General features: G+C 41.9%; 3 protein-coding genes across 3 annotated transcripts in view; 2 read left to right on the top strand and 1 right to left on the bottom strand.

Moving 5' to 3' along the window:
- Positions 1-3,719, bottom strand: part of LOC131950305 (uncharacterized) — a 43,561-nt gene extending 39,842 nt beyond the window's left edge. Inside the window, 1 exon segment of the mRNA XM_059312410.1 lies at positions 3,486-3,719. Within this exon segment, the coding sequence (XP_059168393.1) occupies positions 3,486-3,719 (234 nt within the window).
- Positions 3,720-10,098: 6,379 nt separating this feature from the next.
- On the top strand, positions 10,099-10,660 carry LOC131950304 (uncharacterized). The gene is made up of 2 exons (XM_059312408.1): positions 10,099-10,444; positions 10,653-10,660. Exons 1-2 carry the CDS (start codon positions 10,099-10,101, stop codon positions 10,658-10,660), a joined length of 354 nt encoding a protein of 117 aa, XP_059168391.1.
- A 7,665-nt stretch (positions 10,661-18,325) lies between these two features.
- LOC131950313 (uncharacterized) lies at positions 18,326-24,178 on the top strand. The gene is made up of 5 exons (XM_059312417.1): positions 18,326-18,420; positions 18,910-18,997; positions 22,007-22,145; positions 22,683-22,808; positions 23,972-24,178. Exons 1-5 carry the CDS (start codon positions 18,360-18,362, stop codon positions 24,080-24,082), a joined length of 525 nt encoding a protein of 174 aa, XP_059168400.1. The 5' UTR covers positions 18,326-18,359; the 3' UTR covers positions 24,083-24,178.
- Positions 24,179-25,777: the final 1,599 nt, after the last annotated feature.

The following is a 25,777-nucleotide window of genomic DNA, read 5'->3' as shown; positions in this document are numbered from 1 at the left end:
AATCGAAAGTTTGAGGGGGGGGGGGGTGTAAATCGAAAGTTTTGTCCCCGGGTGACGGGAAGGGTCGTTCCGCCTCTGGAAGGAATTTATCGATTTAAAATAGGTGGTGCCCGCCACCCTACCGATATTTTAGAATGTGCTCTAAAGTAAAAAAAAAGGTTGGGAACCCCTACACTAGAGTATCGTAGGCTGGGTTTTATTATCTTTACATATGCACACCCGCAGAGGCGTAGCTACCTATTTCGGCGCCTGGGGCGAAATAAAAATTTTGCGCGTCCCTCGGCCATTTATGGCTACAGGACATTACCCCCCTGGATATTTCCCCCCCCGGACATTTCCCCCCCGTATTTCCCCCCCGGAGCAATTACCCCCCTGTTAATTACCCCCCTGTCAATTACCCCCCCCCCGGGGAATTCCCCCCCCCCTCAAGTTAAAATCCTAACTAGAATTTTATGCCTATATACTACTTTAATCCAAACCTTAAGAAAAAGACCAAAACCTAAACATCCACCTTAGCCTGAAACTTCACACAAAACCAAAACCAAAGCTAGACCTAACCCTAACCCTAGCCCTAATCCTAATCCTAATCCTAATCCTAATCCTAATCCTAATCCTAATCCTAACCCTAACCCTTACCCTAGCCCTAGCCCTAGCCCTAGCCCTAACCCTAGCCCTAAAACCTAACCCTAACCCTAACCCTAGCCCTAACCCTAGCCCTAACCCTAATCCTAATCCTAATCCTAATCCTAATCCTAACCCTAACCCTAACCCTAACCCTTGCCCTAACCCTAACCCTAGCCCTAATCCTAACCCTAACCCTAACCCTAACCCTAACCCTAAACCTAGCCCTAACCCTAACCCTGTCCGGGGGGGGGGGGTAATGTCCTACTGGGCGGGGGGTAATTGACAGGGGGGTAATTGACAGGGGGGGTAATTACTCTGGGGGGTAATGTCGGGGGGGAAATATCCGGGGGGTAATTGACAGGGGGGAAATGCCCTGTTCCCGCCATTTATATATACGCTATATTTATTGATGTTGGCAAAAAGCGACCCCCTTCCCCCCCCCCCCCCCACTAGTTTGAAAGGTAAGAGGTGACTTTTACAAGTCACTATCATCTAAAACTGTTTACTTTGGTGACACACAATTTATGTAGAAAAACGTTAAAACAGTGTGTAAAGCCTTGTAGACTCTAGTTAACTTTGACTGTGTATAAATCAACACTTCAGCTTAAAATGAGTTTTTAAATTATTTTTTTCTACCCCTTTTCTACACCGGGGGCGCTGTCCCTCCCTCCCTCCACTAGCTACGCCCCGGCACTCACAAGCGCAAACTTATATATATATATATATATATATATATATATATATATATATATATATATATATATATATATATATATATATATATATATATATATACAAACAAGCGAATGTCTATTCCATGTTTTTTAAAACAAAAAAAATGTGTTGTATAGTGTTTAAAAGCGACACGACCACGATGTCCCTAAATGGTTGCAACTTTATTTAAAACCACTGTTATTATGGCGCTCAGTGAGGGTGCAATCGCTCCTACCCAGACGTCCCCCCCCCCCTCAGCAACGTTCTGACAACACACACCACCAAATTGCTTGATGTAGGTTGTGAAAAATACAAAAGAACCACCTGGCGACAAACATATTCATCAGCGCGGTGGATAATTAAAAAGCGGTATCGTTTGTCTAGCTAATTAAGCTACTTAAGTAAATAAATTTTACTTCTTCTATTTTTTAAATTGTAATTGATTGTTTTCGATTAGATGTTTGGGAGATGAAATAGCCGCATCATGAAAAAAAAATAAACTTTCTCGAATATTCTTATATAACACTCCCGGGGATGGCAACTCGGGAAATGGACAATATTTTAAATCCATTTTTAATTACTTAAACTTTTTAAAATAGAATAGAATGTCGTAGAAAAAACAATTGGACAAGTGAACGCCAAGTAAAATGTACATAATAGTGCGGGATATTATTATTATTAGTACTTTATAAATTAGGTTGCGTTTTTTGAGAACTCGGAAATAGCGTAAATTACTACTTCCGGTCAACGGAAATTACTCAAAATTTGAAAGAATGCAGAGAATTAGACATTTTACGTATGTGTGAAATTTCATTTATCTATCTGCTATAGTACTAAAGTTATAGGCTTTTGAAAAATTGAAAGTAGAAAAAGTTCCACTACCGTTTATCGGAAATCGCTGAAAAGTTTACACGGATCTACTAATTTGGTATAATACTTATATATAAAATTTCATCAACCTAGCTCTAACAGTACTCAAGTTATCGTGTTTACAGACACACATACATACATGCATAAACACATATATACACACACACAGACATACGGACATGATTGTAAAATTATGTTTTTCTGACTCAGGGGGTGTATAACGTCGAGATTTGCAAAAACCTCTATTTTTTTTTTGCACGATTACAATACTTTCTCTATACTTCGTATATACGAGTAAGTAAAAAGGCTAACTATTAGAAGATTCGATTTTGTTTACAGTAAAATACTATTTCATTAAATTGAGATCTCATTATCATATATTTTTTACCAAGTTTAGAAACTTTTTTCAATATAAAATGCGCATGTAAATAATTTTATGTTTATTCAGCAAATCTTTGATTTCCTGCTTTGATGCAACACAAAAAAAATAAAATCTTGAAAAAAAACAACTTTCTTACATATATTTTTAAAGTAAAAAAAAATGTAATTGATATTGGAATAGAGTAACCCAGTGTCTTTGTGGTCGTGACATTAATATTTCTCTTTAAATATGTCTCAACCAGTTTCAACGAATACAAATTTTCGATTAATTGAAAATTTCATTGAAATGAATTATGTGTAAAATATTATAAACACTAACACTTCTGGCTGACAGAAGGCAATTATTCTATACTGTCACGTTTAAAACAGATCATTCCGTCTAGTCTTTAGTGAAGGTTATCGTTTTACCACACATGACGTTCTCGAGGGCGGAAGTCTAAAAACCGAAAGTTGTCAAATTCATCATTAACCGGAAGCTGATCAATAGAATCAACTCCTGAATGTACGAACAAATTTGAAGCCTAAAGCGTAAATGAGATTATTTTTTTTAATAAAAATTGTATAAAAAGAAATGTATAATTGATCTGTTATTTTCTTTACAAACATTCTTAGAATATTACATCGGGAATCCCCACGCCCTAGAGCTCTGTCGGGAGCGGTCGGCCCTGACCTCTAGCTTAAGATATATTTACCTCGTCCTTGGCATCTAGTTTAAGACATATTTACCTCGCCCTTGACCTCTGGTTTAAGGCATATTTACCTCGCCCTTGACCTCTGGTTTAAGGCATATTTACCACGCCCTTGACTTCTAACTAAAGATATATTTATCTCGCCTTTACCTCTAGTTTAAGACATATTTACCTCGCCCTTGACCTCTAGTTTAATAATATATTTACCTCGCCCTTGACCTCTAGCTTAAGACATATAATTACCTCGTCCTTGTAGATGTATTTCCTGGACAGTGAGAAGAGCCAGGCCAGCATGAAGGCTAGTACACCAGTCACGCCTATAATCAGAAGAGCCTCGTACATTTCTATCTGGGGTTTGATCCCGTACTCTTTGCGTGAGGAGGTGGAGATGTTGTACAAGGTCGAGCACAGTTGACTTCCGTTTATGTATTCCAGGCCCATGGTGCCGGCTCAAGTGTTAGATGTAAACAATGTTTAGAAAACACTTTGAGCTGTTTTAAGCACGAAATGTAACGATATTCATGAACACGCTTTCTTGTAAACGCCTGGAGTTAATTAAGTGAAACAATATTCATAAAACACGTTTTTCTATACTGCTTTAAAAATTATTTGTAATGGTATAATTTATAAAACACACTTTTTTAATACTGTTTTATGAGTTAACTGTAATAACATCCATACAACAGTAGTATATTAGGTCACTTTTGATTATTATTTGGGTGGCGCAAAGGTTATATAGCAAAATACTCGCAGGGTGAAGGAGCCGGTGGCGCAAAGACATATAGCAAAATACTCCCTAGGGTGGCGCAAAGACATATAGTAAAATACTCCCAGCCTGGGGCAGACGGAGGGGGAGGGAGGGAGAGGGGGAGGGGAGAGGGGGAGTGGTGATGGGGGTGGGGGGTGGAGAAGAGTGGGGTGGTGGGGGAGAGGGGGAGTGGTGGTGGTGGTGACCTGGGGGTGGGGTGGGGGTGGATGTACAAAGACATATAGTAAAATTCTCCACCACCTGGTAGAGGGTGGTGGAGCAGTGGGGGTGGGGGGTGGAGAAGAGTGGGGGAGAGGGGGAGTAGTGGTGACCTGGGGGTGGTGGTGGTGGCGCAGCAAGGGGTTTGTTTATTTGATTTCTTTGTATGTATGTTTAATAGTAAACGGAGAGGGGTGGTTGAGGGGAGGGGTGAGTAATGATGGGTTTGAGGGTAGGGGTGTGCTAGTTGTACTTTGTGAATAACATCCATTAACCAGACATGTAACACCTGTTACGTATCGACCGCCCGCGAAGTTTTCAGGGCTGTGCGTTTTTTTAATGGGAATGTATTGATCGCACCCACGGGGCCATCACACCTAATTAAATTTTTGTTATGCTTCACCGAGTTTCCCCCGCTCGGTTGACGGGTTATGGTAATTAACGACGTACATTAAGTGCCTCTCCGCGAAGCTAGCGTTAAGTGTGGGAACACCTGTTACCACGTTAATCGATTTTACCGATCGCTTTGTTAGCTCCGCGAAGTACGTAGGTCATTATGCAACACCTGTTGTGCGACAGCTGGTGGTGTAATTAGGTTGAGCAACCGTATAAATGACCGCGAAAATTGTGTTCTAAACACTTCGACTTCGGACTTCAAATCAAGCGTCACAGCGACTTATCCTGGATGAGACCTCTGTTGACTCCTGAGACTAAACCCACGCCAGCTTTATCAAGCATCACATCTACCTAACCCTACACGGACCACATCTTTTGTGCGTGTTTATTCTATTAAAGGTAAGGTTAATATTACTTTTGTTTTATGGGCGCTAACCCTATTAAAATCAAATCTTATTAAATAAGTACGCACATGTATTTAATTTTGTATCGTACACCGAGGTAAGGTTAATAGTACGTATTGTTTTAAGGGAACTAACCCCCATTCAAATACCTTTTAATTAATTACTTTACTTTTGAATCGTACACCGAGGTAAGGTGAATAGTACGTTTATTTTAAGGGAACTAACACCATTAAAATACCCTTTAAATAATTATGTATCTAAATAATTAGGCAACTGTATTCCTTTTTAGTGTACAACCGACCCTACAAGATAGAGTAACCATCCACTGACCCTATTGAGCTACCTACCCATCCCTAAGCATCCACTGAACCAAAGGATCCAACGACATCCAACTACACCACTTCGGATCTCCACATACAGTTAACTACACGTTAAGCTTAGACGTTCAAACCCATAGGTACGTTTCATTTTTTAATTTTGTTTTGTTTTGTTTTAAGTATGTATTTTATTTTATGATTTTTATTTTATGTATTTATTTTTATTCTACAACCAGCGACCTACCCAAGTATCCAACTGATCCACACAGTAGACACTTCGTCAATAATGGAAACCGCCCAGCCTACCACCCAACCAACCATGACCCGACACAAGTGTGAGATCTGTGACCGAGTATTCGGCCTTAAAAAAATTTGACACGACATCACGACTCTGTTCACGGCCGACAAAGACATTCCTGTACAACATGCGGGAAAGTATTTACACGACTTGACAATTTGACGAATCATTATAAGAAAGCACACAGCAACCAAACCTTACCGACCGACACCCCATCAGCAACCAACACACAAAAACACCAACCTACATTATCGATCGATACACAAAAACACCAACCCGCATTGGTGATCGACACACATACTGTCCAACTCCCATCAGCGAGCCAAACAGTTCGTACCGCGACCAACACTAGCCCCTTAAAACGACATACGACGTATGACGACATATCAAACAACAAACGCGTAAAGACTAACAATGACAGTAACCTTAATTCACACACCACTATTTTTCCTGTAAACGAACTTAGGGGAGATGCAGTAGACTTACACACGACCACAGACAAACCTTCACCCACACCCCTTCTCACAGACATCCCTGACTTTATTAAACATAATCACGCCATTAACATGTTACAAAAGGATTCAAATTCCAAACCCTACACAGACAATTTTTCCTTTTTTAGATGTTTAGCCAGACATTTAGGAGCACCCATAATAAATCTTAGAAAGCCAACATTAAATCTCGCGAAACAGTGGCAAGCGCACCAAGGTCTCGGGACCTTGGATAATTTTAGCGGGGTTAGTTTGGTCGAAATTCCCCTCTTAGAGTCCTGTTTTAGTGTAAATATTGAGATTTTTGAATTTGACGAAAACCAGATCCTTTGTCCGAAACTTAGAAGTAATGATAGGTTTAGGGAGACCATGTATCTTTTAGTTTTTCAAAATCAGTTTATGTACATTAATAATATTGGTGGGGCGGGTCACTCTTTCGCGTGTTCTGTGTGTAACAAATTATGGCCCACCATTCAACAATTGAACAGACACGTGAAAGGGTGTAATGGGGGGAAACCAGTAGATAGGTATAAGGGAGGGGTTTATCAGACACACCAAACAATCTGGGAGTTTTTAGCGTCCTATGGGGTAGTTGTAAATAGTAACTTTGTTTATCCCTTCCGAGCAACTTTCGATTTCGAATGCTATTTCGACCATACCGAGTTACCCACGTTAGGTAGAGTTACAAAAAGCGTTGCCAAACACGTGCCTTTGTCTTGCTCTGTCGCCTCAAACGTAGATGGGTTCGTCGAACCCATCTGTTTTATTTCGACTGGTGACCCTAAAGAATTAGTGACTAGAGTTATTGACAGACTCCACATAATCGCCGAGGCAGCTTATGGAATTTTGAAAAAACAGTTCGAGCCTGTTTTTAAGCAAATCAGGAAGTTATTTCCACCTAAAGCTAGGGGTAGTGATAATAAGTCGAACGACAAAGGGTTTGATAGGTTTCTTAGCGGTAGATTAGACGAATATTTGCGACAAATGCCGGTTATAGGGTTTAATTCAGGAAAATATGATATAAATCTCGTTAAACCGTATTTTATTCAGTACTTTTTAGCTTATTCAAACACAGAAGAGGGGTTAGAGGAGGGACCTAGATCTAGTTGTAACGATGATGAAGACGACGTAGAAGATAAACAAACACCGTTTAAATATGTAGTTAAAAGAAATAATAATTTTATGTGTATATCAACAAATAAATTAAAGTTCTTAGATATAGTTTATTATCTAGCACCGGGGTTTAGCTATAGTAAATATCTCGCCGCGTATAATGTTAAAGAGACCAAGGGATTTTTTCCGTATGAATATGTAAAAAATTTAGCCGTCTTAGATGAAAAGTCTTTACCTCCGCATTCGGCCTTTTTTTCATCATTAAAAAATTGTAACATTTCAGATGAGGAGTACGCGTCGTGTAGGCAAATTTGGGTAGAGAAGGGGATGCAAACTTTTAAAGATTATCTTATTTGGTATAACAATATCGATGTAAAACCGTTTATCGAAGCGCTCGAGCAGCAAACTAATTTTTACAAAAATTTAGGGGTTGATATTTTTAAAGACGCGATTTCTGTCCCGGGGGTAACTTTAAAATACTTATTCAAAACACTGCCCAAAAACGTTTCTTTTTCTTTGTGTTCCAAGCGCGAATCAGAGTTACATAAAACAATCCGAAATAATATCGTAGGGGGCCCCTCCATTATTTTTCATAGACATCACGAAAAGGGTGAAACGTTCATTAGGGGGAATAGTAAAAAGGTGGTACAGGCAATTAAGGGGTACGACGCGAAATCGCTTTATTTATGGTCTTTAACGCAAAAAATGCCGACGGGATTTCCGATTATTAGAAATAGTGAGGAGGGGTTTAGACCGCGTAAAACGAATCATTATGGGGAACAGGCCTTTCAGTGGTTATCGTGGGTTTCAAAAACACAGGGGGTAACTTTAAAAACCGCGTTTAACGGGGGTGAAGTTAGCTTAGGATCTCGCCATATAAGAGTAGACGGGTGGGACGCGAACAGTCGAACCGTTTATCAGTTCCATGGCTGCCTCTTTCATGGACACCCTGACTGCCCTTTAACTAAAGACAGAACAGTAAACCCCATTAGTAACAGACCCTTGACTGAGTTATTTAAAAAGACAAACGAAATTACGAAGTACCTTACCGAGACTGTTGACGTTAAAGTCGTAGAAATGTGGGAATGTGAGTGGGGGAACCAGAAAAAAATGAACCCAACTATTAAAGACTATTTAAACTCTATTGACAAATCGCAAAAGACACCGACACCGACCTATGGTAAGAAATGGCCCCTGACTGAAAAACAGATCATCGATTCTGTTTTAGACGACTCGTGTTTTGGACTGATAGAATGCGACATTAAAGTACCGGATAGTTTAAGAGAACATTTTAGTGAGATGACACCAATTTTTAAAAATACGGACGTTACGCGCGACGACATCGGACCTTTTATGAGACAATACGCGATCGATAACAACTTATTAACTAGCGGTAGACGGACTTTAATCGGTAGCTTTACAGGGGAGAAAATTTTATTAGCGACCCCCCTTTTAAAGTGGTATTTAAATCATGGGTTGGTAGTCACTAAAATTTATCAAGTCGTTGAATATAATCCGGTTGCATGTTTTAAGACATTTGGGGATACAGTTTCAGACGCGCGAAGAAAGGGGGACATAGACGACAAATACACAATAACTAGTGAAACAATGAAATTGTTAGGAAACGCGGCATACGGTAAAACTTTGACGGATAAAACACGACATGCGGACATGACCTACTGTAGGGCTAGGGATATAGGGGATTGTATTAATAATCCACGATTTAAAAAAATGACAAAACTTACCGACGATGTTTACGAAGTAGAAACGTTAAAAAAGAAGATAGTTTGGGATCTCCCTCTTCAGATAGGCTTTTTCGTTTATCAGTACGCCAAACTTAGAATGTTAGAATTTTATTATGATTTTATAGACAAATATATAGATAGAACCGACTTTCAGCTATGTGAGATGGACACGGACAGTTTATACTTAGCCTTAAGTACCGATGACTTGTTAAAAAACGTTAGACCGGGACTAGAACACGAGTTTTTTGACATTTACGATAAATGGTTCCCCTCAGAAGTATGTGACTCACATAGACCACAATTTATAAGCGGCAAAGGCACGGTAGATAGTCATTGTCTGGGGTGTAGGGCTAGGAAAATTTATGAAAAAAGAACACCGGGGTTGTTTAAATTAGAATATGAAGGGGATGGGATGGTATCTTTATGTAGTAAGACGTACCACTGTTTTGGCGACTATAATAAAACTTCAACCAAAGGATTATCTAAAAATCACAACACATTAGGCAAAGAATCTTTCATGCAGGTCCTCACAACAAAGGAACCAAGTGGTGGGACAAACACAGGGTTCAGGGCATACAACACTGGGATATATACTTACACCCAACACAGAAACTCACTTTCTTACTTTTACATTAAAAGACAAGTAGATGCAGACAATGTGACAACATCTCCCCTAGACATATAAGACCTTTTAGTTTACCAACCATGACTTTAACGAGACTTTAATGTAAATATGTAAATAAGACAGAACCATGACTGTATGCTGATGGGGTTGTTTTTATTCAATAAAAACTTATGATATAAACGGTCTTTTTTTTAAATTTTTCGATGTGAGTTATTGTTTTGTTACTTGTCCCTGAAAGTTATGTAACTCGGTATCCTGTATAAGAGGCATGACTGAAATCAAAATCAACCATTTAAAATACTGGATCCGACTTGGAAACAGCTCTTTACGGCATTGATCGATAGCCCATCCAGGCGTGGTATTCAGGGAATACTATAAACACCGCCGTATAAGAACCCTATACCATGTCCGGTGAATGTTTTTGTCTTCAGTGCTGTGGATGGGATTCCAGTGAGAGCACGGGAATGTCGGATCAAACGGAAACGGGTCTTGATATTGGACCCGAGGAAGTGAGATGGTATCCTGTACAGATGATCAGTAGCTTTCATGAGACTAATCAAGGGGAGATGAATCTAGGTTATGAGAGAGTGTTTGTACAGCGACCTATAGGTGGAACCTTTATTGAGCCCCTTGATGAGACACCACCACCACCCAACCCAGCTTCTGACAGGGACAGTGACATCAGGTTCCATGATGAGGAGGAAAGGTTGCAAACATTTTCAGGGTGTTGGTCCGACGTTTACCCTGTGGACCCTACCAGTTTGGCTAAAAATGGTTTTATCTTCATTGGACCTGACGACCTTGTCAAGTGTATTTTCTGTTTGAATACGTTGAGGGGATGGGGAATGGGTGATGTGTTAGAAGAAGAACATCGACGCCATTATCCAGACTGTCCTTTTGTACGGGATGCACATTCACACACACACACACACACACATACACACACTCACAGGAGTTGTTTTAAGTAAATAAAATTTTTATCTACATTTAAATGATCTTTTGTGCTTTATTGTAATAGCTGATTAAAAGGTGTGACAAATTTCCCATCCAACTTTTGAAATCCTACGCAGTCAAAACAGCGGTGTCTGTTATACACCGCAAACCAAACTTTTTTCAATCAAACCAAAAAGCTCTCACATACACACACACACACACACACACACACACACACACACACACACATACACACACTCACAAAACGAACTTGTAAAGACAAAAAACAATATTGCATCGGGAAAACTTCACCGACCCTAGTATAAATTCTATCCGCAACAACTCCAAGACATGGATGGACAGAGTTTGAAACAGGCCTCGGTGAAAACTTCACCGACCTTAGTATGAACACGGCCCTCATCCAACTCCAAAACATAGGCCCTACATGTAACAACTTTGAAACCTACCTAGGTGAAAACTTCACCGACCCTAGTATACATTCTACCCACAACAATTCCAAGAACATGTATGTACCAACATGCCTCGGTGTTAACAAAACTCCCTCGACTCTAGTGTAAACTCTACCCCTAACAATTCCTAAACATACATGGTCTAGCTTCGAACCCTGCCTCGGTGAAAACTTCACCGACCATAGTATAGACTCTACACCAACCCCTTCCAAAACATCCGTGTACCAACATCACTCGGTGAAAACAAAATCCTTCCCACTCTAGTATGGATTCGGCCCCTAACACTTCCAAAACCTGCCTGTATCAACTTTGTAACCTGCCTCGGTGAAAACTTCACCGAGGCAGGTTTGAAACCTACCAACTCCAAAGCATACATGTAACAACTTTGAACCAAGCAATGGTAAAACCAAAACCATACCACCCTAGTATAAACTCTACACCTAGCAATTCCTAAACATGCATGGTCCGAGTTCAAAACCAACCTCGGTGAAAACTTCACCGACCCTCGTATAAACTCTACACCAACCAACAACAAAACATGGATATACCAACTACATACAACACACGGGCTCGACCCGGGTCGCTCAATACTATTTCTTTACTCGATCAAAAATCCTATGACACTGTCCGTATACCTGTTAGTGGAAAGCGCGGGACCAGCTGTCGCACAACAGCTGTTGCATAATGACCTACGTACTTCGCGGAGCTAACAAAGCGATCGGTAAAATCGATTAACGTGGTAACAGGTGTTCCCACACTTAACGCTAGCTTCGCGGAGAGGCACTTAATGTACGTCGTTAATTACCATAACCCGTCAACCGAGCGGGGGAAACTCGGTGAAGCATAACAAAAATTTAATTAGGTGTGATGGCCCCGTGGGTGCGATCAATACATTCCCATTAAAAAAAACGCACAGCCCTGAAAACTTCGCGGGCGGTCGATACGTAACAGGTGTTACATGTCTGGTTAATGGATGTTATTCACAAAGTACAACTAGCACACCCCTACCCTCAAACCCATCATTACTCACCCCTACCCTCAACCACCCCTCTCCGTTTACTATTAAACATACATACAAAGAAATCAAATAAACAAACCCCTTGCTGCGCCACCACCACCACCCCCAGGTCACCACTACTCCCCCTCTCCCCCACTCTTCTCCACCCCCCACCCCCACTGCTCCACCACCCTCTACCAGGTGGTGGAGAATTTTACTATATGTCTTTGTACATCCACCCCCACCCCACCCCCAGGTCACCACCACCACCACTCCCCCTCTCCCCCACCACCCCACTCTTCTCCACCCCCCACCCCCATCACCACTCCCCCTCTCCCCTCCCCCTCTCCCTCCCTCCCCCTCTGTCTGCCCCAGGCTGGGAGTATGTTACTATATGTCTTTGCGCCACCCTAGGGAGTATTTTGCTATATGTCTTTGCGCCACCCTAGGGAGTATTTTGCTATATGTCTTTGCGCCACCCTAGGGAGTATTTTGCTATATGTCTTTGCGCCACCGGCTCCTTCACCCTGCGAGTATTTTGCTATATAACCTTTGCGCCACCCAAATAATAATCAAAAGTGACCTAATATACTACTTACAACACTTTATTTTCTATTCTGCTTTAAGAATTAATTGTAACAATATAATTTATAAAACACACTTTTTTCTATTCTGCTTTAAATTAACAATATTAATAAAATACACTTTTTAGCGCAATTTCCATACGGACAATTGCGATTATTAACTCGTCATTTCTGGATGTATGAATGAATGGATGGATGTGTGTCCGCAGCTTTAAGTGGTATCTCCTCCTCAACGAAGCAATATCAAGGACTAGTTCCAAAAGCAAACATGTTAAGCAAGTTCCGAGGATGATTGTGGGCCAAAAAAATTCCCGGAATTCCTTCCTGGATTTCCCGGAAAAGCCAAAAAACCTCGAAAAGAAAATGCAGTTTTTAGCCCATATCTCGGCAACCAGACCACTTAGCGCCTTCAAACATTTACTAATCGATTCCTGCCATAATTTTGAACAATATTGCAGAAGAAAGTTTAAAAAAATATCCTTTCGTTCGGTCACAACAAATTAATTACTACTTTTTTAAACTGAGCATCGTGTAGGCCTACTCGTTAAAATAAATTTCCGTTGATATAGGTTAATATAGTTGTCTTTTTTTTTAGCACAAAAAAATATCCTTTCGTTCGGTCACAAAAAATTAAAAATTGTTATGGATAACATAAGGAAATTGCGCTTAAATTGTCACTAGACTTTGTATTAACTTGTTTACTATACCGCTTTAAGAATGAACTGTAATAATATTCATAAAATACAGTTTTTAATGCTGTCTTAAGAATTTAATGTAGCAATTTTTATAAAACACTCATTTTAATGCTGATTTACGAATTAAATGAAATTTTTATTCACAAATCACACCGCCAGATTCGATTCAATATTTATCTATTTCATTACGTCTCTCTCATAAAAATTGTAAGACTCCGAACAATATTTCTTTAAGAGACGAAGCTCCAGAAAACTAGAACCACGCACGCCTTAGGGTCCACTGACCCTCCATGTTGTCATGTCCACGTACACAGTGTGTACACAAAACACGTGTAATAATCTGCTCTATTTCTGGTTACGGTAAATACCAGCTCAATCAACGCTCGTTAGAAAGGCGATCAGAAACAGGATAAAGATTCGATCAAGCTTTGCTCTCACTTTTATTACAAGTCGCTAGACCCGTAAATTTTCACCTGTGTTTTGATTCCCCCCCCCCGAAATACATCGCACTGGACGTGAAATCCATCTCCATCTGGAGACGACCTACCTTATCGTGCCCGGGTTTCGTGTTCTGGTCTTTCACGTTAACAATAGCGAGTTCAACCGCTTGACCACTCGGACACCGCTTTACCACTCGGACACTGCTTGACCACTCGGACACTGCTTTACCACTCGGACACTGCTTGACCACTCGGACACTGCTTGACCACTCGGACACTGATTGACCACTCGGACACTGCTTGACCACTCGGACACTGCTTGACCACTCGGACACTGCTTGACCACTCGGACACTGCTTGACCACTCGGACACTGATTGACCACTCGGACACTGCTTGACCACTCAGACAATGATTGACCACTCAGATACCGCTATCTAAAACTACGATCATATCCAGATCCACCAATTAACAACACGGCGTGTTTCGTTCAATTCTTATTTTATATCCTGAAAGATGCTAACTACGCACAAAGTCCAACGTTGTCACGGTCACATGAAGAAATGAAACCTCCCTACTACACCTTCATCTATCTGCCTTTTTCTGGTTGAAAACGTATACAAACTATTCGCCAGAAAAACTTCATACAAAGATGATTATTCCTACAAAAGGCGACATTTTAATGATTCGAAAAAAAAATTATAGGTTGATTTTTTAACTTCATATATAAATCAAACTAAATACAGGTCTCCGCTATATCACCTAAAAGCTGGAATTTGTAGCTGTTAGCAGCTTTTTAGTTTAATAGCTTCTAGAGTAGAATTGCCGGTGTTTGAAAAAACGCGGACGAACGATCCTCTCTACGCTAGAGATGGACAAAAAGCTGGCCATCGATCGCTGCCTGCCGGTTAGACACACTGTATCAGTGGAGGCTCGCTCAGGAAACAAATCGATGTTTATTGGAGCTGGTGTTCAATAGGATTTAGCTCATTAAACTGACTTGAGGGGTGGGTGAATTGAAAGCGTTCATGAGAAACGGGCTGTCATCGTAGCGAGAAGAAAAGAGAGTGAGTTCAATTACTCGTAGCATACTCGCAGCATTTTAATATACAGTTACAGGATGTTTTATTTTATTTTATTTTTTATAGATATTATGTTTTATAATTATTTGATAAAAATTGATATAATTAGTTAATATCAGTACTAAATACATTTGATTTCAGAGATCAGTGTTTATAAAATATTATTTTTTATGGGTCTCCTTTAGCTTCAGTTTAGCAGATCTTGTCCTTAATCTAAAGCTTGTATTACATAAAACGTTTTAAGGCTCGGCTTATCGTTATGGCATGGTTAGGGTAAAGGCTTTTCGGGGTCGGCGTGGTCGAATCGGTAAAGCTCTTGGTTGATAAATTTGAAAAAAAAAAGTCTCGAGTTCAAACCCTCTGGCAGATAAGGCTCGATCCCTCCCAACACTAAAAATTAAGAACGAAGAAGAAGTAGCATTTTATGTAAAACTGTGAAATTATGTATTAATTTCATAATACGGATAATCAAGTTCACTTTAAACTCAACCATCTATAACAAAAATCAATGCGCGTTATCTGAACAACAACCCCCTAGCTTCCACATACACGTTACCTCATATAGCACTATGTAGCAGATTGACAGCAACATACGTGTGTATTCAACCCACTAGCTACCACAGACACTACACACTATATAGCACTATGTAGCGGAATGATAAAACACATCAATAGACAGGTTGACTTGCGTAAGAGTCTCAGAATCACGAAGGATTTAATTACACTAATCAATCATCAACAATGATTTAATTACATTGACGACTTATCATCAAAAAAGTTGGTTCAAGAACACAGTTCAATCAATTATTCAAAATGGGCGAATGATTACTCAGTTTTTAATTATTTTTAGTTTGCATTATTCCGCAGTTCATTTTAAATTGATGAACTGTGATAAATGGTTAACAAATCAAAATTTGTGGCGGTTAAAAAAAAAACAGTTATGAGAAAAAATGAAATGTGTTTTCCGTGCATTTTTTTCCTGAGCTTTTGTTACCTCTTGCATTGATGATGACGTCAGTAACATGACATAAAAGACGAAAGATATTTTTTTATTGAAGCAAAAAAAAAAATTTGAATGGGAGGTATGTGCGTGCGTGTGTGCGTGTGTGTGTGCGTTTGTGTGTGTGTGTGCGTGTGTGTGTGTTCGTGTGAGGGATAAAAGAATAATCAATGACAAGCATTGCGTTGAACTCATCGTCCTTGTATTTAAAAAAAATCAATAAAACGAGAAGCAACTAATTAAACATGATTTTTAAAATATTAATACAATTAATATACGTTTTTTTTATGTGATAGTTAAAATGTGAAATTCACAAAGTACCTTATTTTTAAACACCTAAAGCAAATTTTGAACTGTTGCTAATGCAATTTCTATAAGCATCAAGATAATTTCTGAAATATACAAGTCAGTGGCGTAGCCAGGATCGTCTCAAAGAGGGGGGGGGGGGGTTCCAATTTTTACCCGGGGACAAACTTTCGATTTGCACCACTCCCCCCCCCCCCCCCCCGTCAAACTTTCGATTTGCACCCTAACACCCCCCCCCCCCCCCCCACTGTACTAAGTAATTCAGAAGTATGCCTATTGGATTCTAATATTTAGTCTGTACGGATTATTCAGATTTTAGCATATTAGTATCGGACTAAATTTATTATTTCGCCAGCAGTTCATTAACATACGTTAATAGTAGTGTTGGATGTATCAAATTAATATTTTGTTTTCGATATTTTAACTTTCAGCCTTTCACCATTTTCATCAAAACAAGTTATAAAAACAAGTTTGCGTTTACATTCATGTTGCAAATAGTGATATAAATAAGGGAATTAAATTACTTTTAGTTGTATAATTCTTTAGTTACGTCCCCTATGTCAACCAAAAAAAAACTTCACTGAGTTTTGAATTAGCTGACACATTTTGATTTATTAAAAAAAATATCACAGCAAATATCCAAGTAATTTTACTACAAATTGTTTTCATAAAATGTTTATGATATAGGCACTTAATGTAGGCCTATATTGTTTTTCTTACACTAAGGCTGTTGTTAACATTTATCAAACGGAAATGAATGACAAGAGGATTATTAATATATATCATCTTTTTGACATTCAGTATTTTTATAGTCTGGTTTCTTTAGGCAGAAGAATGTGTAACAACTATCCGTTTATTTGTAGTTTCTTGTAGGTCTACGTGTGGGAGAAACACATTTACAGCAAGACATGCCAACAAGTGACGTGACAAAGGTTTGTAAGTAATGTGACACACAATATATTGTGTTCAACGTGAATGTGCTTTCCTCTGGTGTCTTAAACATCACCACAAGCTTTAGTGCTACACGCAGTAAAGAATCACATGATGGTTTAAGTTTTAATTTTGATGTATGAATTTGCTTATGTTCAACAACAACAAAGTATAAAACAGTAAATTTAAAATTTAAATAAATTTAGTTTTCTTAACTCACTTGTGTGTATACCTACTTATGGCCTTGCTGTATTTAACTCATACAACTCAGTCATCTATCACATTACACAGTCATTCCCACACCATTCGAAACCCGCTTGACACAAATCCCAACTCACATACAATTCACATATCTCACAAAACTCACACCATATATTGTTTTAGTCACACGGTTCAAAATACCTCAATACACCCCAATACACACCATATTCCAATCTTAACTAGATTCTAGATACTGTCTTGGACTTAATAAACCTACTCCTACCCCACCATAAACCACATTACCTAACATCACACCTCCCCACAGTACACACCTCCCACATCACCCACAGCTCACACCTCCGTCAACGACTGTTACCGACTGCCCCATGTACCCACTGAGCCCACCCCACACTAGCGTGTTATTTTAACCATCAAACCGACATCTAAAGAACACCCGAACAATCAAACTTTATTGCAACCCCCTCCCTATCCACCCCGCTCCCCCCAAAGCACACTTATTATCTGCTAAAGTAATTAAACTAATTACATAACCAAATCATTTTAAATAGCAGTGGGACGTTAGGTCGGGTTTCATATATATATATATATATATATAACTTTTTAATCACGTGTACATAACCCATAATAGTGCTTTTCTGTGTCGTTGTTTATTATAAACCCCGTTTTTAAGCACTTTTTAATTAAACGTGTAAAGTTTTCCAATATGATAGGTCGGTTCTACATGCTACTGTTTGGTTTAAATACATTTGATGCCAAAATATTTTACTTGATAAATATTATAGATTCGACAAGATTTTCCATTGCTTTTGAAACTGGAATCAGTTATACTCGTTGTTTTACCATATTTTACAAATAGTATACAATGAAATTATAATACCCTAATTTCATCATCATCATCATTCCTTTGTGGCCCCTGGGGAGCAAAGGACTGCAACCACACAATTTGGTGAATTTTAATTTGAATCTCTATTTATATTTATTTTAAAAATTGTTCCAGACTATTTATCCTGCTAGGCACCGTTGTCGTGACACTACTGGTTGCTGGTGTCCAAAGCCAGGCCTGTTACATGCCACGATTGGGGTTGTCGCTCAACTTCTGCCAGAGATGTGGACCCGGTGGTCTTGATGGTGAGTAGATGGTAGATATAACTTTATGGTTTACCGTGGTAATTAATGGACTGCGTTGTTGAATGGTACAGCATGCGACTAATAACCCGAGAGTCTCTAGTTCGAATCTTGGATCAAGTCGAACTACCCTAAGTTCACCCAGCTCGGTTGGGTACCTACCTAAGTCACGTTCGGGAAAATAAAGGCTGCTGATCAGACTATCCTTTCATAAGCCGAGATCACAGTTACATAAGGACTCTACTTCACTAGCCCCATAGACCGTCAGGTTCGAAAGGGAACTTTACTTGATGTTGTACACGTAGATTTAACAGTATGTTTAACGTGGTGAAGGTAATTTAAAGTAATTTATACCTGTGTACAGGTAAATATAAAAGTAAAAATACAACATCGTTCATATTTTATACCTCTTTAGTAGTTAATCTATGAAATCAAGTTTGAAAAATAAACAAAATATTTCAACGTGTGACTCATTCAATTAAATTCTTCCAGACTTCTGTGTCAAGCGTTACGACAAATGCCTGTCCAGGGTGGCCAGTACTGCATACAACACTGTGCCAGATGCTCCCCCACCCCACGGGTAAGTCCACTAGTACACCTCCGCCCCACGGGTAAGTCCACTAGTACGCCTCCACCCCAAGGGTAAGTCCTTTAGTACACCTCCACCCCACGGGTAAGTCCACTAGTACACCTCCACCCCGCGGGTATGTCCACTAGTACACCTCCACCCCACGGGTAAGTCCACTAGTACACCCCCACCCCACGGGTAAGTCCACTAGTACACTTCCACCCCACGGGTAAGTCCACTAGTACACCCCCACCCCACGGGTAAGTCCACTAGTACACCCCCACCCCACGGGTAAGTCCACTAGTACACCTCCACCCCACGGGTAAGTCCACTAGTACACCCCCACCCCACGGGTAAGTCCACTAGTACACCTCCACCCCACGGGTAAGTCCACTAGTACACCTCCACCCCACGGGTAAGTCCACTAGTACACCTCCACCCCACGGGTAAGTCCTTTAGTGCACCTCCATCCCACGGGTAAGTCCACTAGTACACCTCCACCCAACGGGTAAGTCCTTTAGTGCACCTCCACCCCACGGGTAAGTCCTTTAGTGCACCTCCACCCTACGGGTAAGTCCACTAGTACACCTCCACCCCACGGGTAAGTCCACTAGTACACCTCCACCCTACGGGTAAGTCCACGGGTAAGTCCACTAGTACACCTCCACCCCACGGGTAAGTCCATTGGTACATCTCCACCCCACGGGTATGTCCATTAGTACACCTCCACCCCACGGGTATGTCCACTAGTACACCTCCACCCCACGGGTATGTCCATTAGTACACCTCCACCCCCACGGGTAAGTCCACTAGTACACCTCCACCCCACGGGTAAGTCCACTAGTACACCTCCACCCCACGGGTATGTCCATTAGTACACCTCCACCCCCACGGGTAAGTGCACTAGTACACCTCCACCCCACGGGTAAGTCCACTAGTACACCTCCACCCCACGGTTAAGTCCACTAGTACACCTCCACCCCACGGGTAAGTCCACTAGTACACCTCCACCCCACGGGTAAGTCCTTTAGTACACCTCCACCCCACGGGTAAGTCCACTAGTACACCTCCACCCCACGGGTAAGTCCACTAGTACACCTCCACCCCATGGGTAAGTCCACTAGTACACCTCCATACCACGTGTAAGTCCTTTAGTGCACCTCCACCCCACGGGTAAGTCCACTAGTACACCTCCACCCCACGGGTAAGTCCACTAGTACACCTCCACCCCACGGGTAAGTCCACTAGTACACCTCCACCCCACGGATAAGTCCACTAGTACACCTCCACCCCACGGGTAAGTCCACTAGTACACCTCCACCCTACGGGAAAGTCCTTTAGTGCACCTCCATCCCACGGGTAAGTCAACTAGTACACCTCCACCCCACGGGTAAGTCCACTAGTACACCTCCACCCCACGGGTAAGTCCTTTAGTACACCTCCACCCCACGGGTAAGTCCACTAGTACACCTCCACCCCACGGGTAAGTCCACTAGTACACCTCCACCCTACGGGAAAGTCCTTTAGTGCACCTCCACCCCACGGGTAAGTCCACTAGTACACCTCCACCCTACGGGAAAGTCCACTAGTACACCTCCACCCCACGGGTAAGTCCACTGGTACATCTCCACCCCACGGGTAAGTCCTTTAGTGCACCTCCATCCCACGGGTAAGTCCACTAGTACACCTCCACCCCACGGGTAAGTCCTTTAGTACACCTCCACCCCACGGGTAAGTCCACTAGTACACCTCCACCCCACGGGTAAGTCCACTAGTACACCTCCACCCCATGGGTAAGTCCACTAGTACACCTCCACCCCACGTGTAAGTCCTTTAGTGCACCTCCACCCCACGGGTAAGTCCACTAGTACAGCTCCACCCCACGGGTAAGTCCACTAGTACACCTCCACCCCACGGGTAAGTCCACTAGTACACCTCCACCCCACGGGTAAGTCCTTTAGTACACCTCCACCCCACGGGTAAGTCCACTAGTACAGCTCCACCCCACGGGTAAGTCCACTAGTACACCTCCACCCCACGGGTATGTCCTTTAGTACACCTCCACCCCACGGGTAAGTCCACTAGTACACCTCCACCCCACGGGAAAGTCCACTAGTACACCTCCACCCTACGGGAAAGTCCTTTAGTGCACCTCCATCCCACGGGTAAGTCCACTAGTACACCTCCACCCCACGGGTAAGTCCACTAGTACACCTCCACCCCACGGGTAAGTCCACTAGTACACCTCCACCCCACGGGTAAGTCCACTAGTACACCCCCACCCTACGGGAAAGTCCTTTAGTGTACCTCCACCCCACGGGTAAGTCCTTTAGTGCACCTCCACCCCACGGGTAAGTCCACTAGTACACCTCCACCCCACGGGTAAGTCCACTAGTACACCTCCACCCCACGGGTCAGTCCTTTAGTGCACCTCCATCCCACGGGTAAGTCCACTAGTACACCTCCACCCCACGGGTAAGTCCTTTAGTGCACCTCCACCCCACGGGTAAGTCCACTAGTACACCTCCATCCCACGGGTAAGTCCACTAGTACACCTCCACCCCACGGGTAAGTCCACTAGTACACCTCCACCCCACGGGTAAGTCCACTAGTACACCTCCACCCCACGGGTAAGTCCACTAGTACACCTCCACCCCACGGGTAAGTCCACTAGTACACCTCCACCCCACGGGTATGTCCACTAGTACACCTCCACCCAACGGGTAAGTCCACTAGTACACCTCCACCCCACGGGTAAGTCCACTAGTACACCTCCACCCCACGGGAAAGTCCACTAGTACACCTCCACCCCACGGGTAAGTCCTTTAGTGCACCTCCACCCCACGGGTAAGTCCACTAGTACACCTCCGCCCCACAAGTTTCCACAGTTATTAAATACAACGATGCGCTTGCCGCCCCACCCACCCCCACCCAACCCGGTTTCTTTACACCCTCCTCCCCAACTATACGCTCACTCCCTGCTGCTTTAGGTATTCTCTATATCACCCCTTGTACCTCCAGGTACCGCTCGTCTGGACCGTTTCCAGCCTCCTGCATCAAGCTAGTCAACGTCACCAACTCGATACCCAACCGTGCGGGCATCACTGGCACCACCCCCATCTACCTGCAGACCAGGGACTGGGGGAATTCTCTGCCCAGGGTAGGTGAAAAGTTTTTATTTTAATCGTGATGATCGTTGTATAAAGGACGGGGCTTTCTGTACCCAGAGGGTATCTTTGTATAAAAGACGAGGCCTTCACTACCTAGGTTAAGTGGAGAGATTTAGGTTATAAAAGGAAGTATTATTGTATACAGAGTTTCTTTCAAGCATCTCTTTGAGGGCAGAGCCCCCCCCACCCCGATGAAAGTCTACCGCCCCCGAACGAGATGGAATTTATATAGTAAACATATACTTTTAATAGTGTCCGCCCCCCCCCCCCTGAAAATGTTGACCCCCCCCCTGAAAATATCAAGTACCCCTCGGAGAAAAAAGTCTGGAAGAAACACTGGTTGTATAAAGGACGGGGCCTTCTCTATCTCTTTTTACAATAAGCTGAAAAGTTGTGGCTATAGTTAAATCTCTAAAAATAAGGTTTTGTAGAATAGTTTCGCTCTACAATTATACAATTACTGTACGTTATCGGTTAATCTCTCAAGGTATACTAATTCTAAGCATGCTACCTGTTCATGTCTCCAGGTGTATTTTAACCCTGCTGTCGTGCCTTTCCTGAACATCGTCCTCCCCCTACATCAGTGCCTGGCCAACAACGCCCCTTTCCCCAACGGCAGATGGAACTGGAACAACCCCTACAACATCAGATATGTGAGTCTTGTCTAGTTTTACTTCCATTTCTAGACCAACTATCAAGATGTAGCAGTTCTCTATCGAACTGTTTGAAAGACTTTTCCGATAATAGACTATCAAGATTTATTTTCGGTGGATTTATGCTACGTATTCTTATTTTATAAGATTTTTTACTGAATGTTCACTTGACAGTTAATGTCAGGGCCGGCGCTGACTATAAGGCGAACTAGGCGGTCGCCTAGGGCGCTGTCCGTAGGGAGGGGGGGGGGCGTAAAAATGGGTTGGAAAAACAAATCGATAGTTTGAGGGGGGGGGGTGCAAATCGAAAGTTTGATGGGGTGCAAATCGAAAGTTTGTCCCGGGGCGCCGGGAAGGTTCGTTACGCCTCTCATAATACGGGGCGCGAAAAAAATTGCGAGGGGAGGGGGCGCTTTTAATACATTTTTTGCCTAGGTCGCTAAATAACCTGGCGCCGGCACTGGTTAAACTAAACATATTATTACAATTATATTTGGGGGAAGCATAGAGTTAAGTGTAGATCGGCTGCTAGCGGTAGAGAGCTGGACTGCTAACCCGTAAGTCTCGAGTTCGAATCCAGGTTCAAGTCAGTAGACCGTCCCTGAGTCCACCCAACTCTGATGGGTACCTAACTCACATTAGGGAAAGTAAAGGCGGCTGGGCATAGTGCTGACCACACTATCTCTTCATATGTCGAGGTCACAGAAACAAGTGAACTCTACTTCACTTGCCTCATAGACCGTCAGGTTTGAAAGGGAAAACTTAACAACTGGTGTTGAAACATTAAAGTACATTACAAATAGGATTATAAGATTTCTGTTAATGGACGTGGGGGGAGGGAATTTTTTTTTACTTCTGAAATACCATTTGTCTGGGCTGGATACGATAGAAATTGACATACCATCAACTTGAGAACGTAGAATAGTGCTATTACTTTTCAATATTTACTCAACTATCCATCTCTCCTTACCCCTACCCCCTCTACCCCCCTCTACCCCCTCTACCCCCTCTACCCCCTCTACCCCCTCTACCCCCTCTACCCCCTCTACCCCTCTACCCCCTCTACCCCCTCTACCCCCCTCTACCCCCTCTACCCCCTCTACCCCCTCTACCCCCTCTACCCTCTCTACCCCCTCTACCCCTTCTACCCCCTCCACCCCCAGGGCTACCGAACCGACAGCTTCTACTACATCGACGACTCCGGCAACTACGTCTGGAGCTATCAGTGCTACTGTGACTACTGCAACTCCTGCCAGTCCTGCACCAACGGCTAAACACGGAGCTGGTCACGTGACACCCGCCAACAGGATCCACCAGGATCTTGAGATTTACCTGAACCAAATAGAAACAATAAATCTATTTTTAAACCTCTGTCCAATACAAATTTGATTTTACGTGTATGATTTTGTATTATAACTTAACCACCAGCTACAATAGAAAAGTTACATTTAGGATTTGTGAAAAAATAAATGTTTTCTAGCGTCGCTTATCTAATTAAATTACATTACTTTTAGGTATTGTGAAAAAAAAACAAATATTCACTAGCGTAGCTTATCTAATTAAGTTACATTTAGGTATCGTTAAAAAAGAATGTTTACCAGCGTCTCTTATCTAATTAAATTACGTTTACATATTGTGAAAAGTTCGAACGAGCAGGGGTGCACTGGCTTTTTCCAAGAGGCCAAGAAATTTTATTTTTGTAAAGGAATCGTTTAAAATTTGACAGAAACTTTGTCATATATTCTAATACATGTACTAAAATTTGAAATTTCGTCCACCTAACTTACAAGTCATTGGCTTTAGAGAGACCAGAAGTGGAGTAAGTACAACTTACTGTTACCGGAAATAGAAAACCACAGATTTGACATAATACAGTGCTGGCTTGATACAGGAGTGTCCCGACATACGCAATTGTTGAGATACGAGCGGACTAAAATTGGCTTCGACATACGAACAAAATTTGAGATACGAGCTGTCGAGCGGACTAAAATTGGCTTCGACATACGAACAAAATTTGAGATACGAGCTGTCGAGCGGACTAAAATTGGCTTCGACATACGAACAAAACTTGAGATACGAGCTGTCGAGTGGGCTAAAATATGCTTCGACATACGAACAAAACTTGAGATACGAGCTGTCGAGCGGGCTAAAATTTGCTTCGGCATACGAACAAAACTTGAGATACGAGTAACCGGATAAGCGGGTGTAACAGTTCGTGGAAAAGAAACAGCCCAAACAAGCTATTTATTGACACATACCTAATTTATGCGTGGAAAAGTGGGGAAAGTGAGAAGAAAAAAAAGACCAACGAAGAGAAAAGCATTGAGCAAAACTGAGTGAAACTCACAAACAGTGAGTAAATGAACGAAGTGAAGCTCCCGCGCAGAGTTTCTTCCATGCATCTCTTCCCCCCACCACCCCACCCCCCGAATAAAATATACCGCCCCCCCCCCCTCCCGTCAACACAACAGAGTCTACACCTACACCTTTTTCTTTAGTAAGCGCAAGTGGCTGATTTTTAAGGTAAATACACTTTATAAAACTAGTTGTTTTCTTTGCATTAGCCCTCATATTAAACCATTTTTGTCATGTATAAATGGACTTTTCATAGTTAAAAACAACTGGGGTGGCATTTTGAAGGCTAAAACTGATTAAAGGCATTTCAATTAATTTTAATGGAGAAAACTGCTTCGAGATACGAACATTTTGACATACGAGCAATGTAACGGAACGAATTAAACTCGAATCTAGTGGTATCAATGTACTTATATATGAATTTTGGTCAACTTAACTGAAGCGGTACTCAAGTAAACGTGTTTACATACACAAATACATACACAAATACAGACAGGATTGAAAAACAAAGTTTGTCTGGCTCAGAAAAATTATAAAGCGACAAAATTGTCCAACTTCTCGATATCGATTTTTATCACAATTACCATGCATCCTTTATGTTCCGTATACAACAG

The sequence above is a fragment of the Physella acuta genome, unplaced genomic scaffold (assembly GCF_028476545.2).
Source record: "Physella acuta isolate Inbredline_101_S28 unplaced genomic scaffold, ASM2847654v3 ptg000751l, whole genome shotgun sequence".
Classification (NCBI taxonomy): Eukaryota; Metazoa; Mollusca; class Gastropoda; family Physidae; genus Physella; species Physella acuta.
The sequence above is the reverse complement of the archived record's forward strand: the minus strand, read 5'-3'. Positions and strand labels throughout refer to the sequence as shown.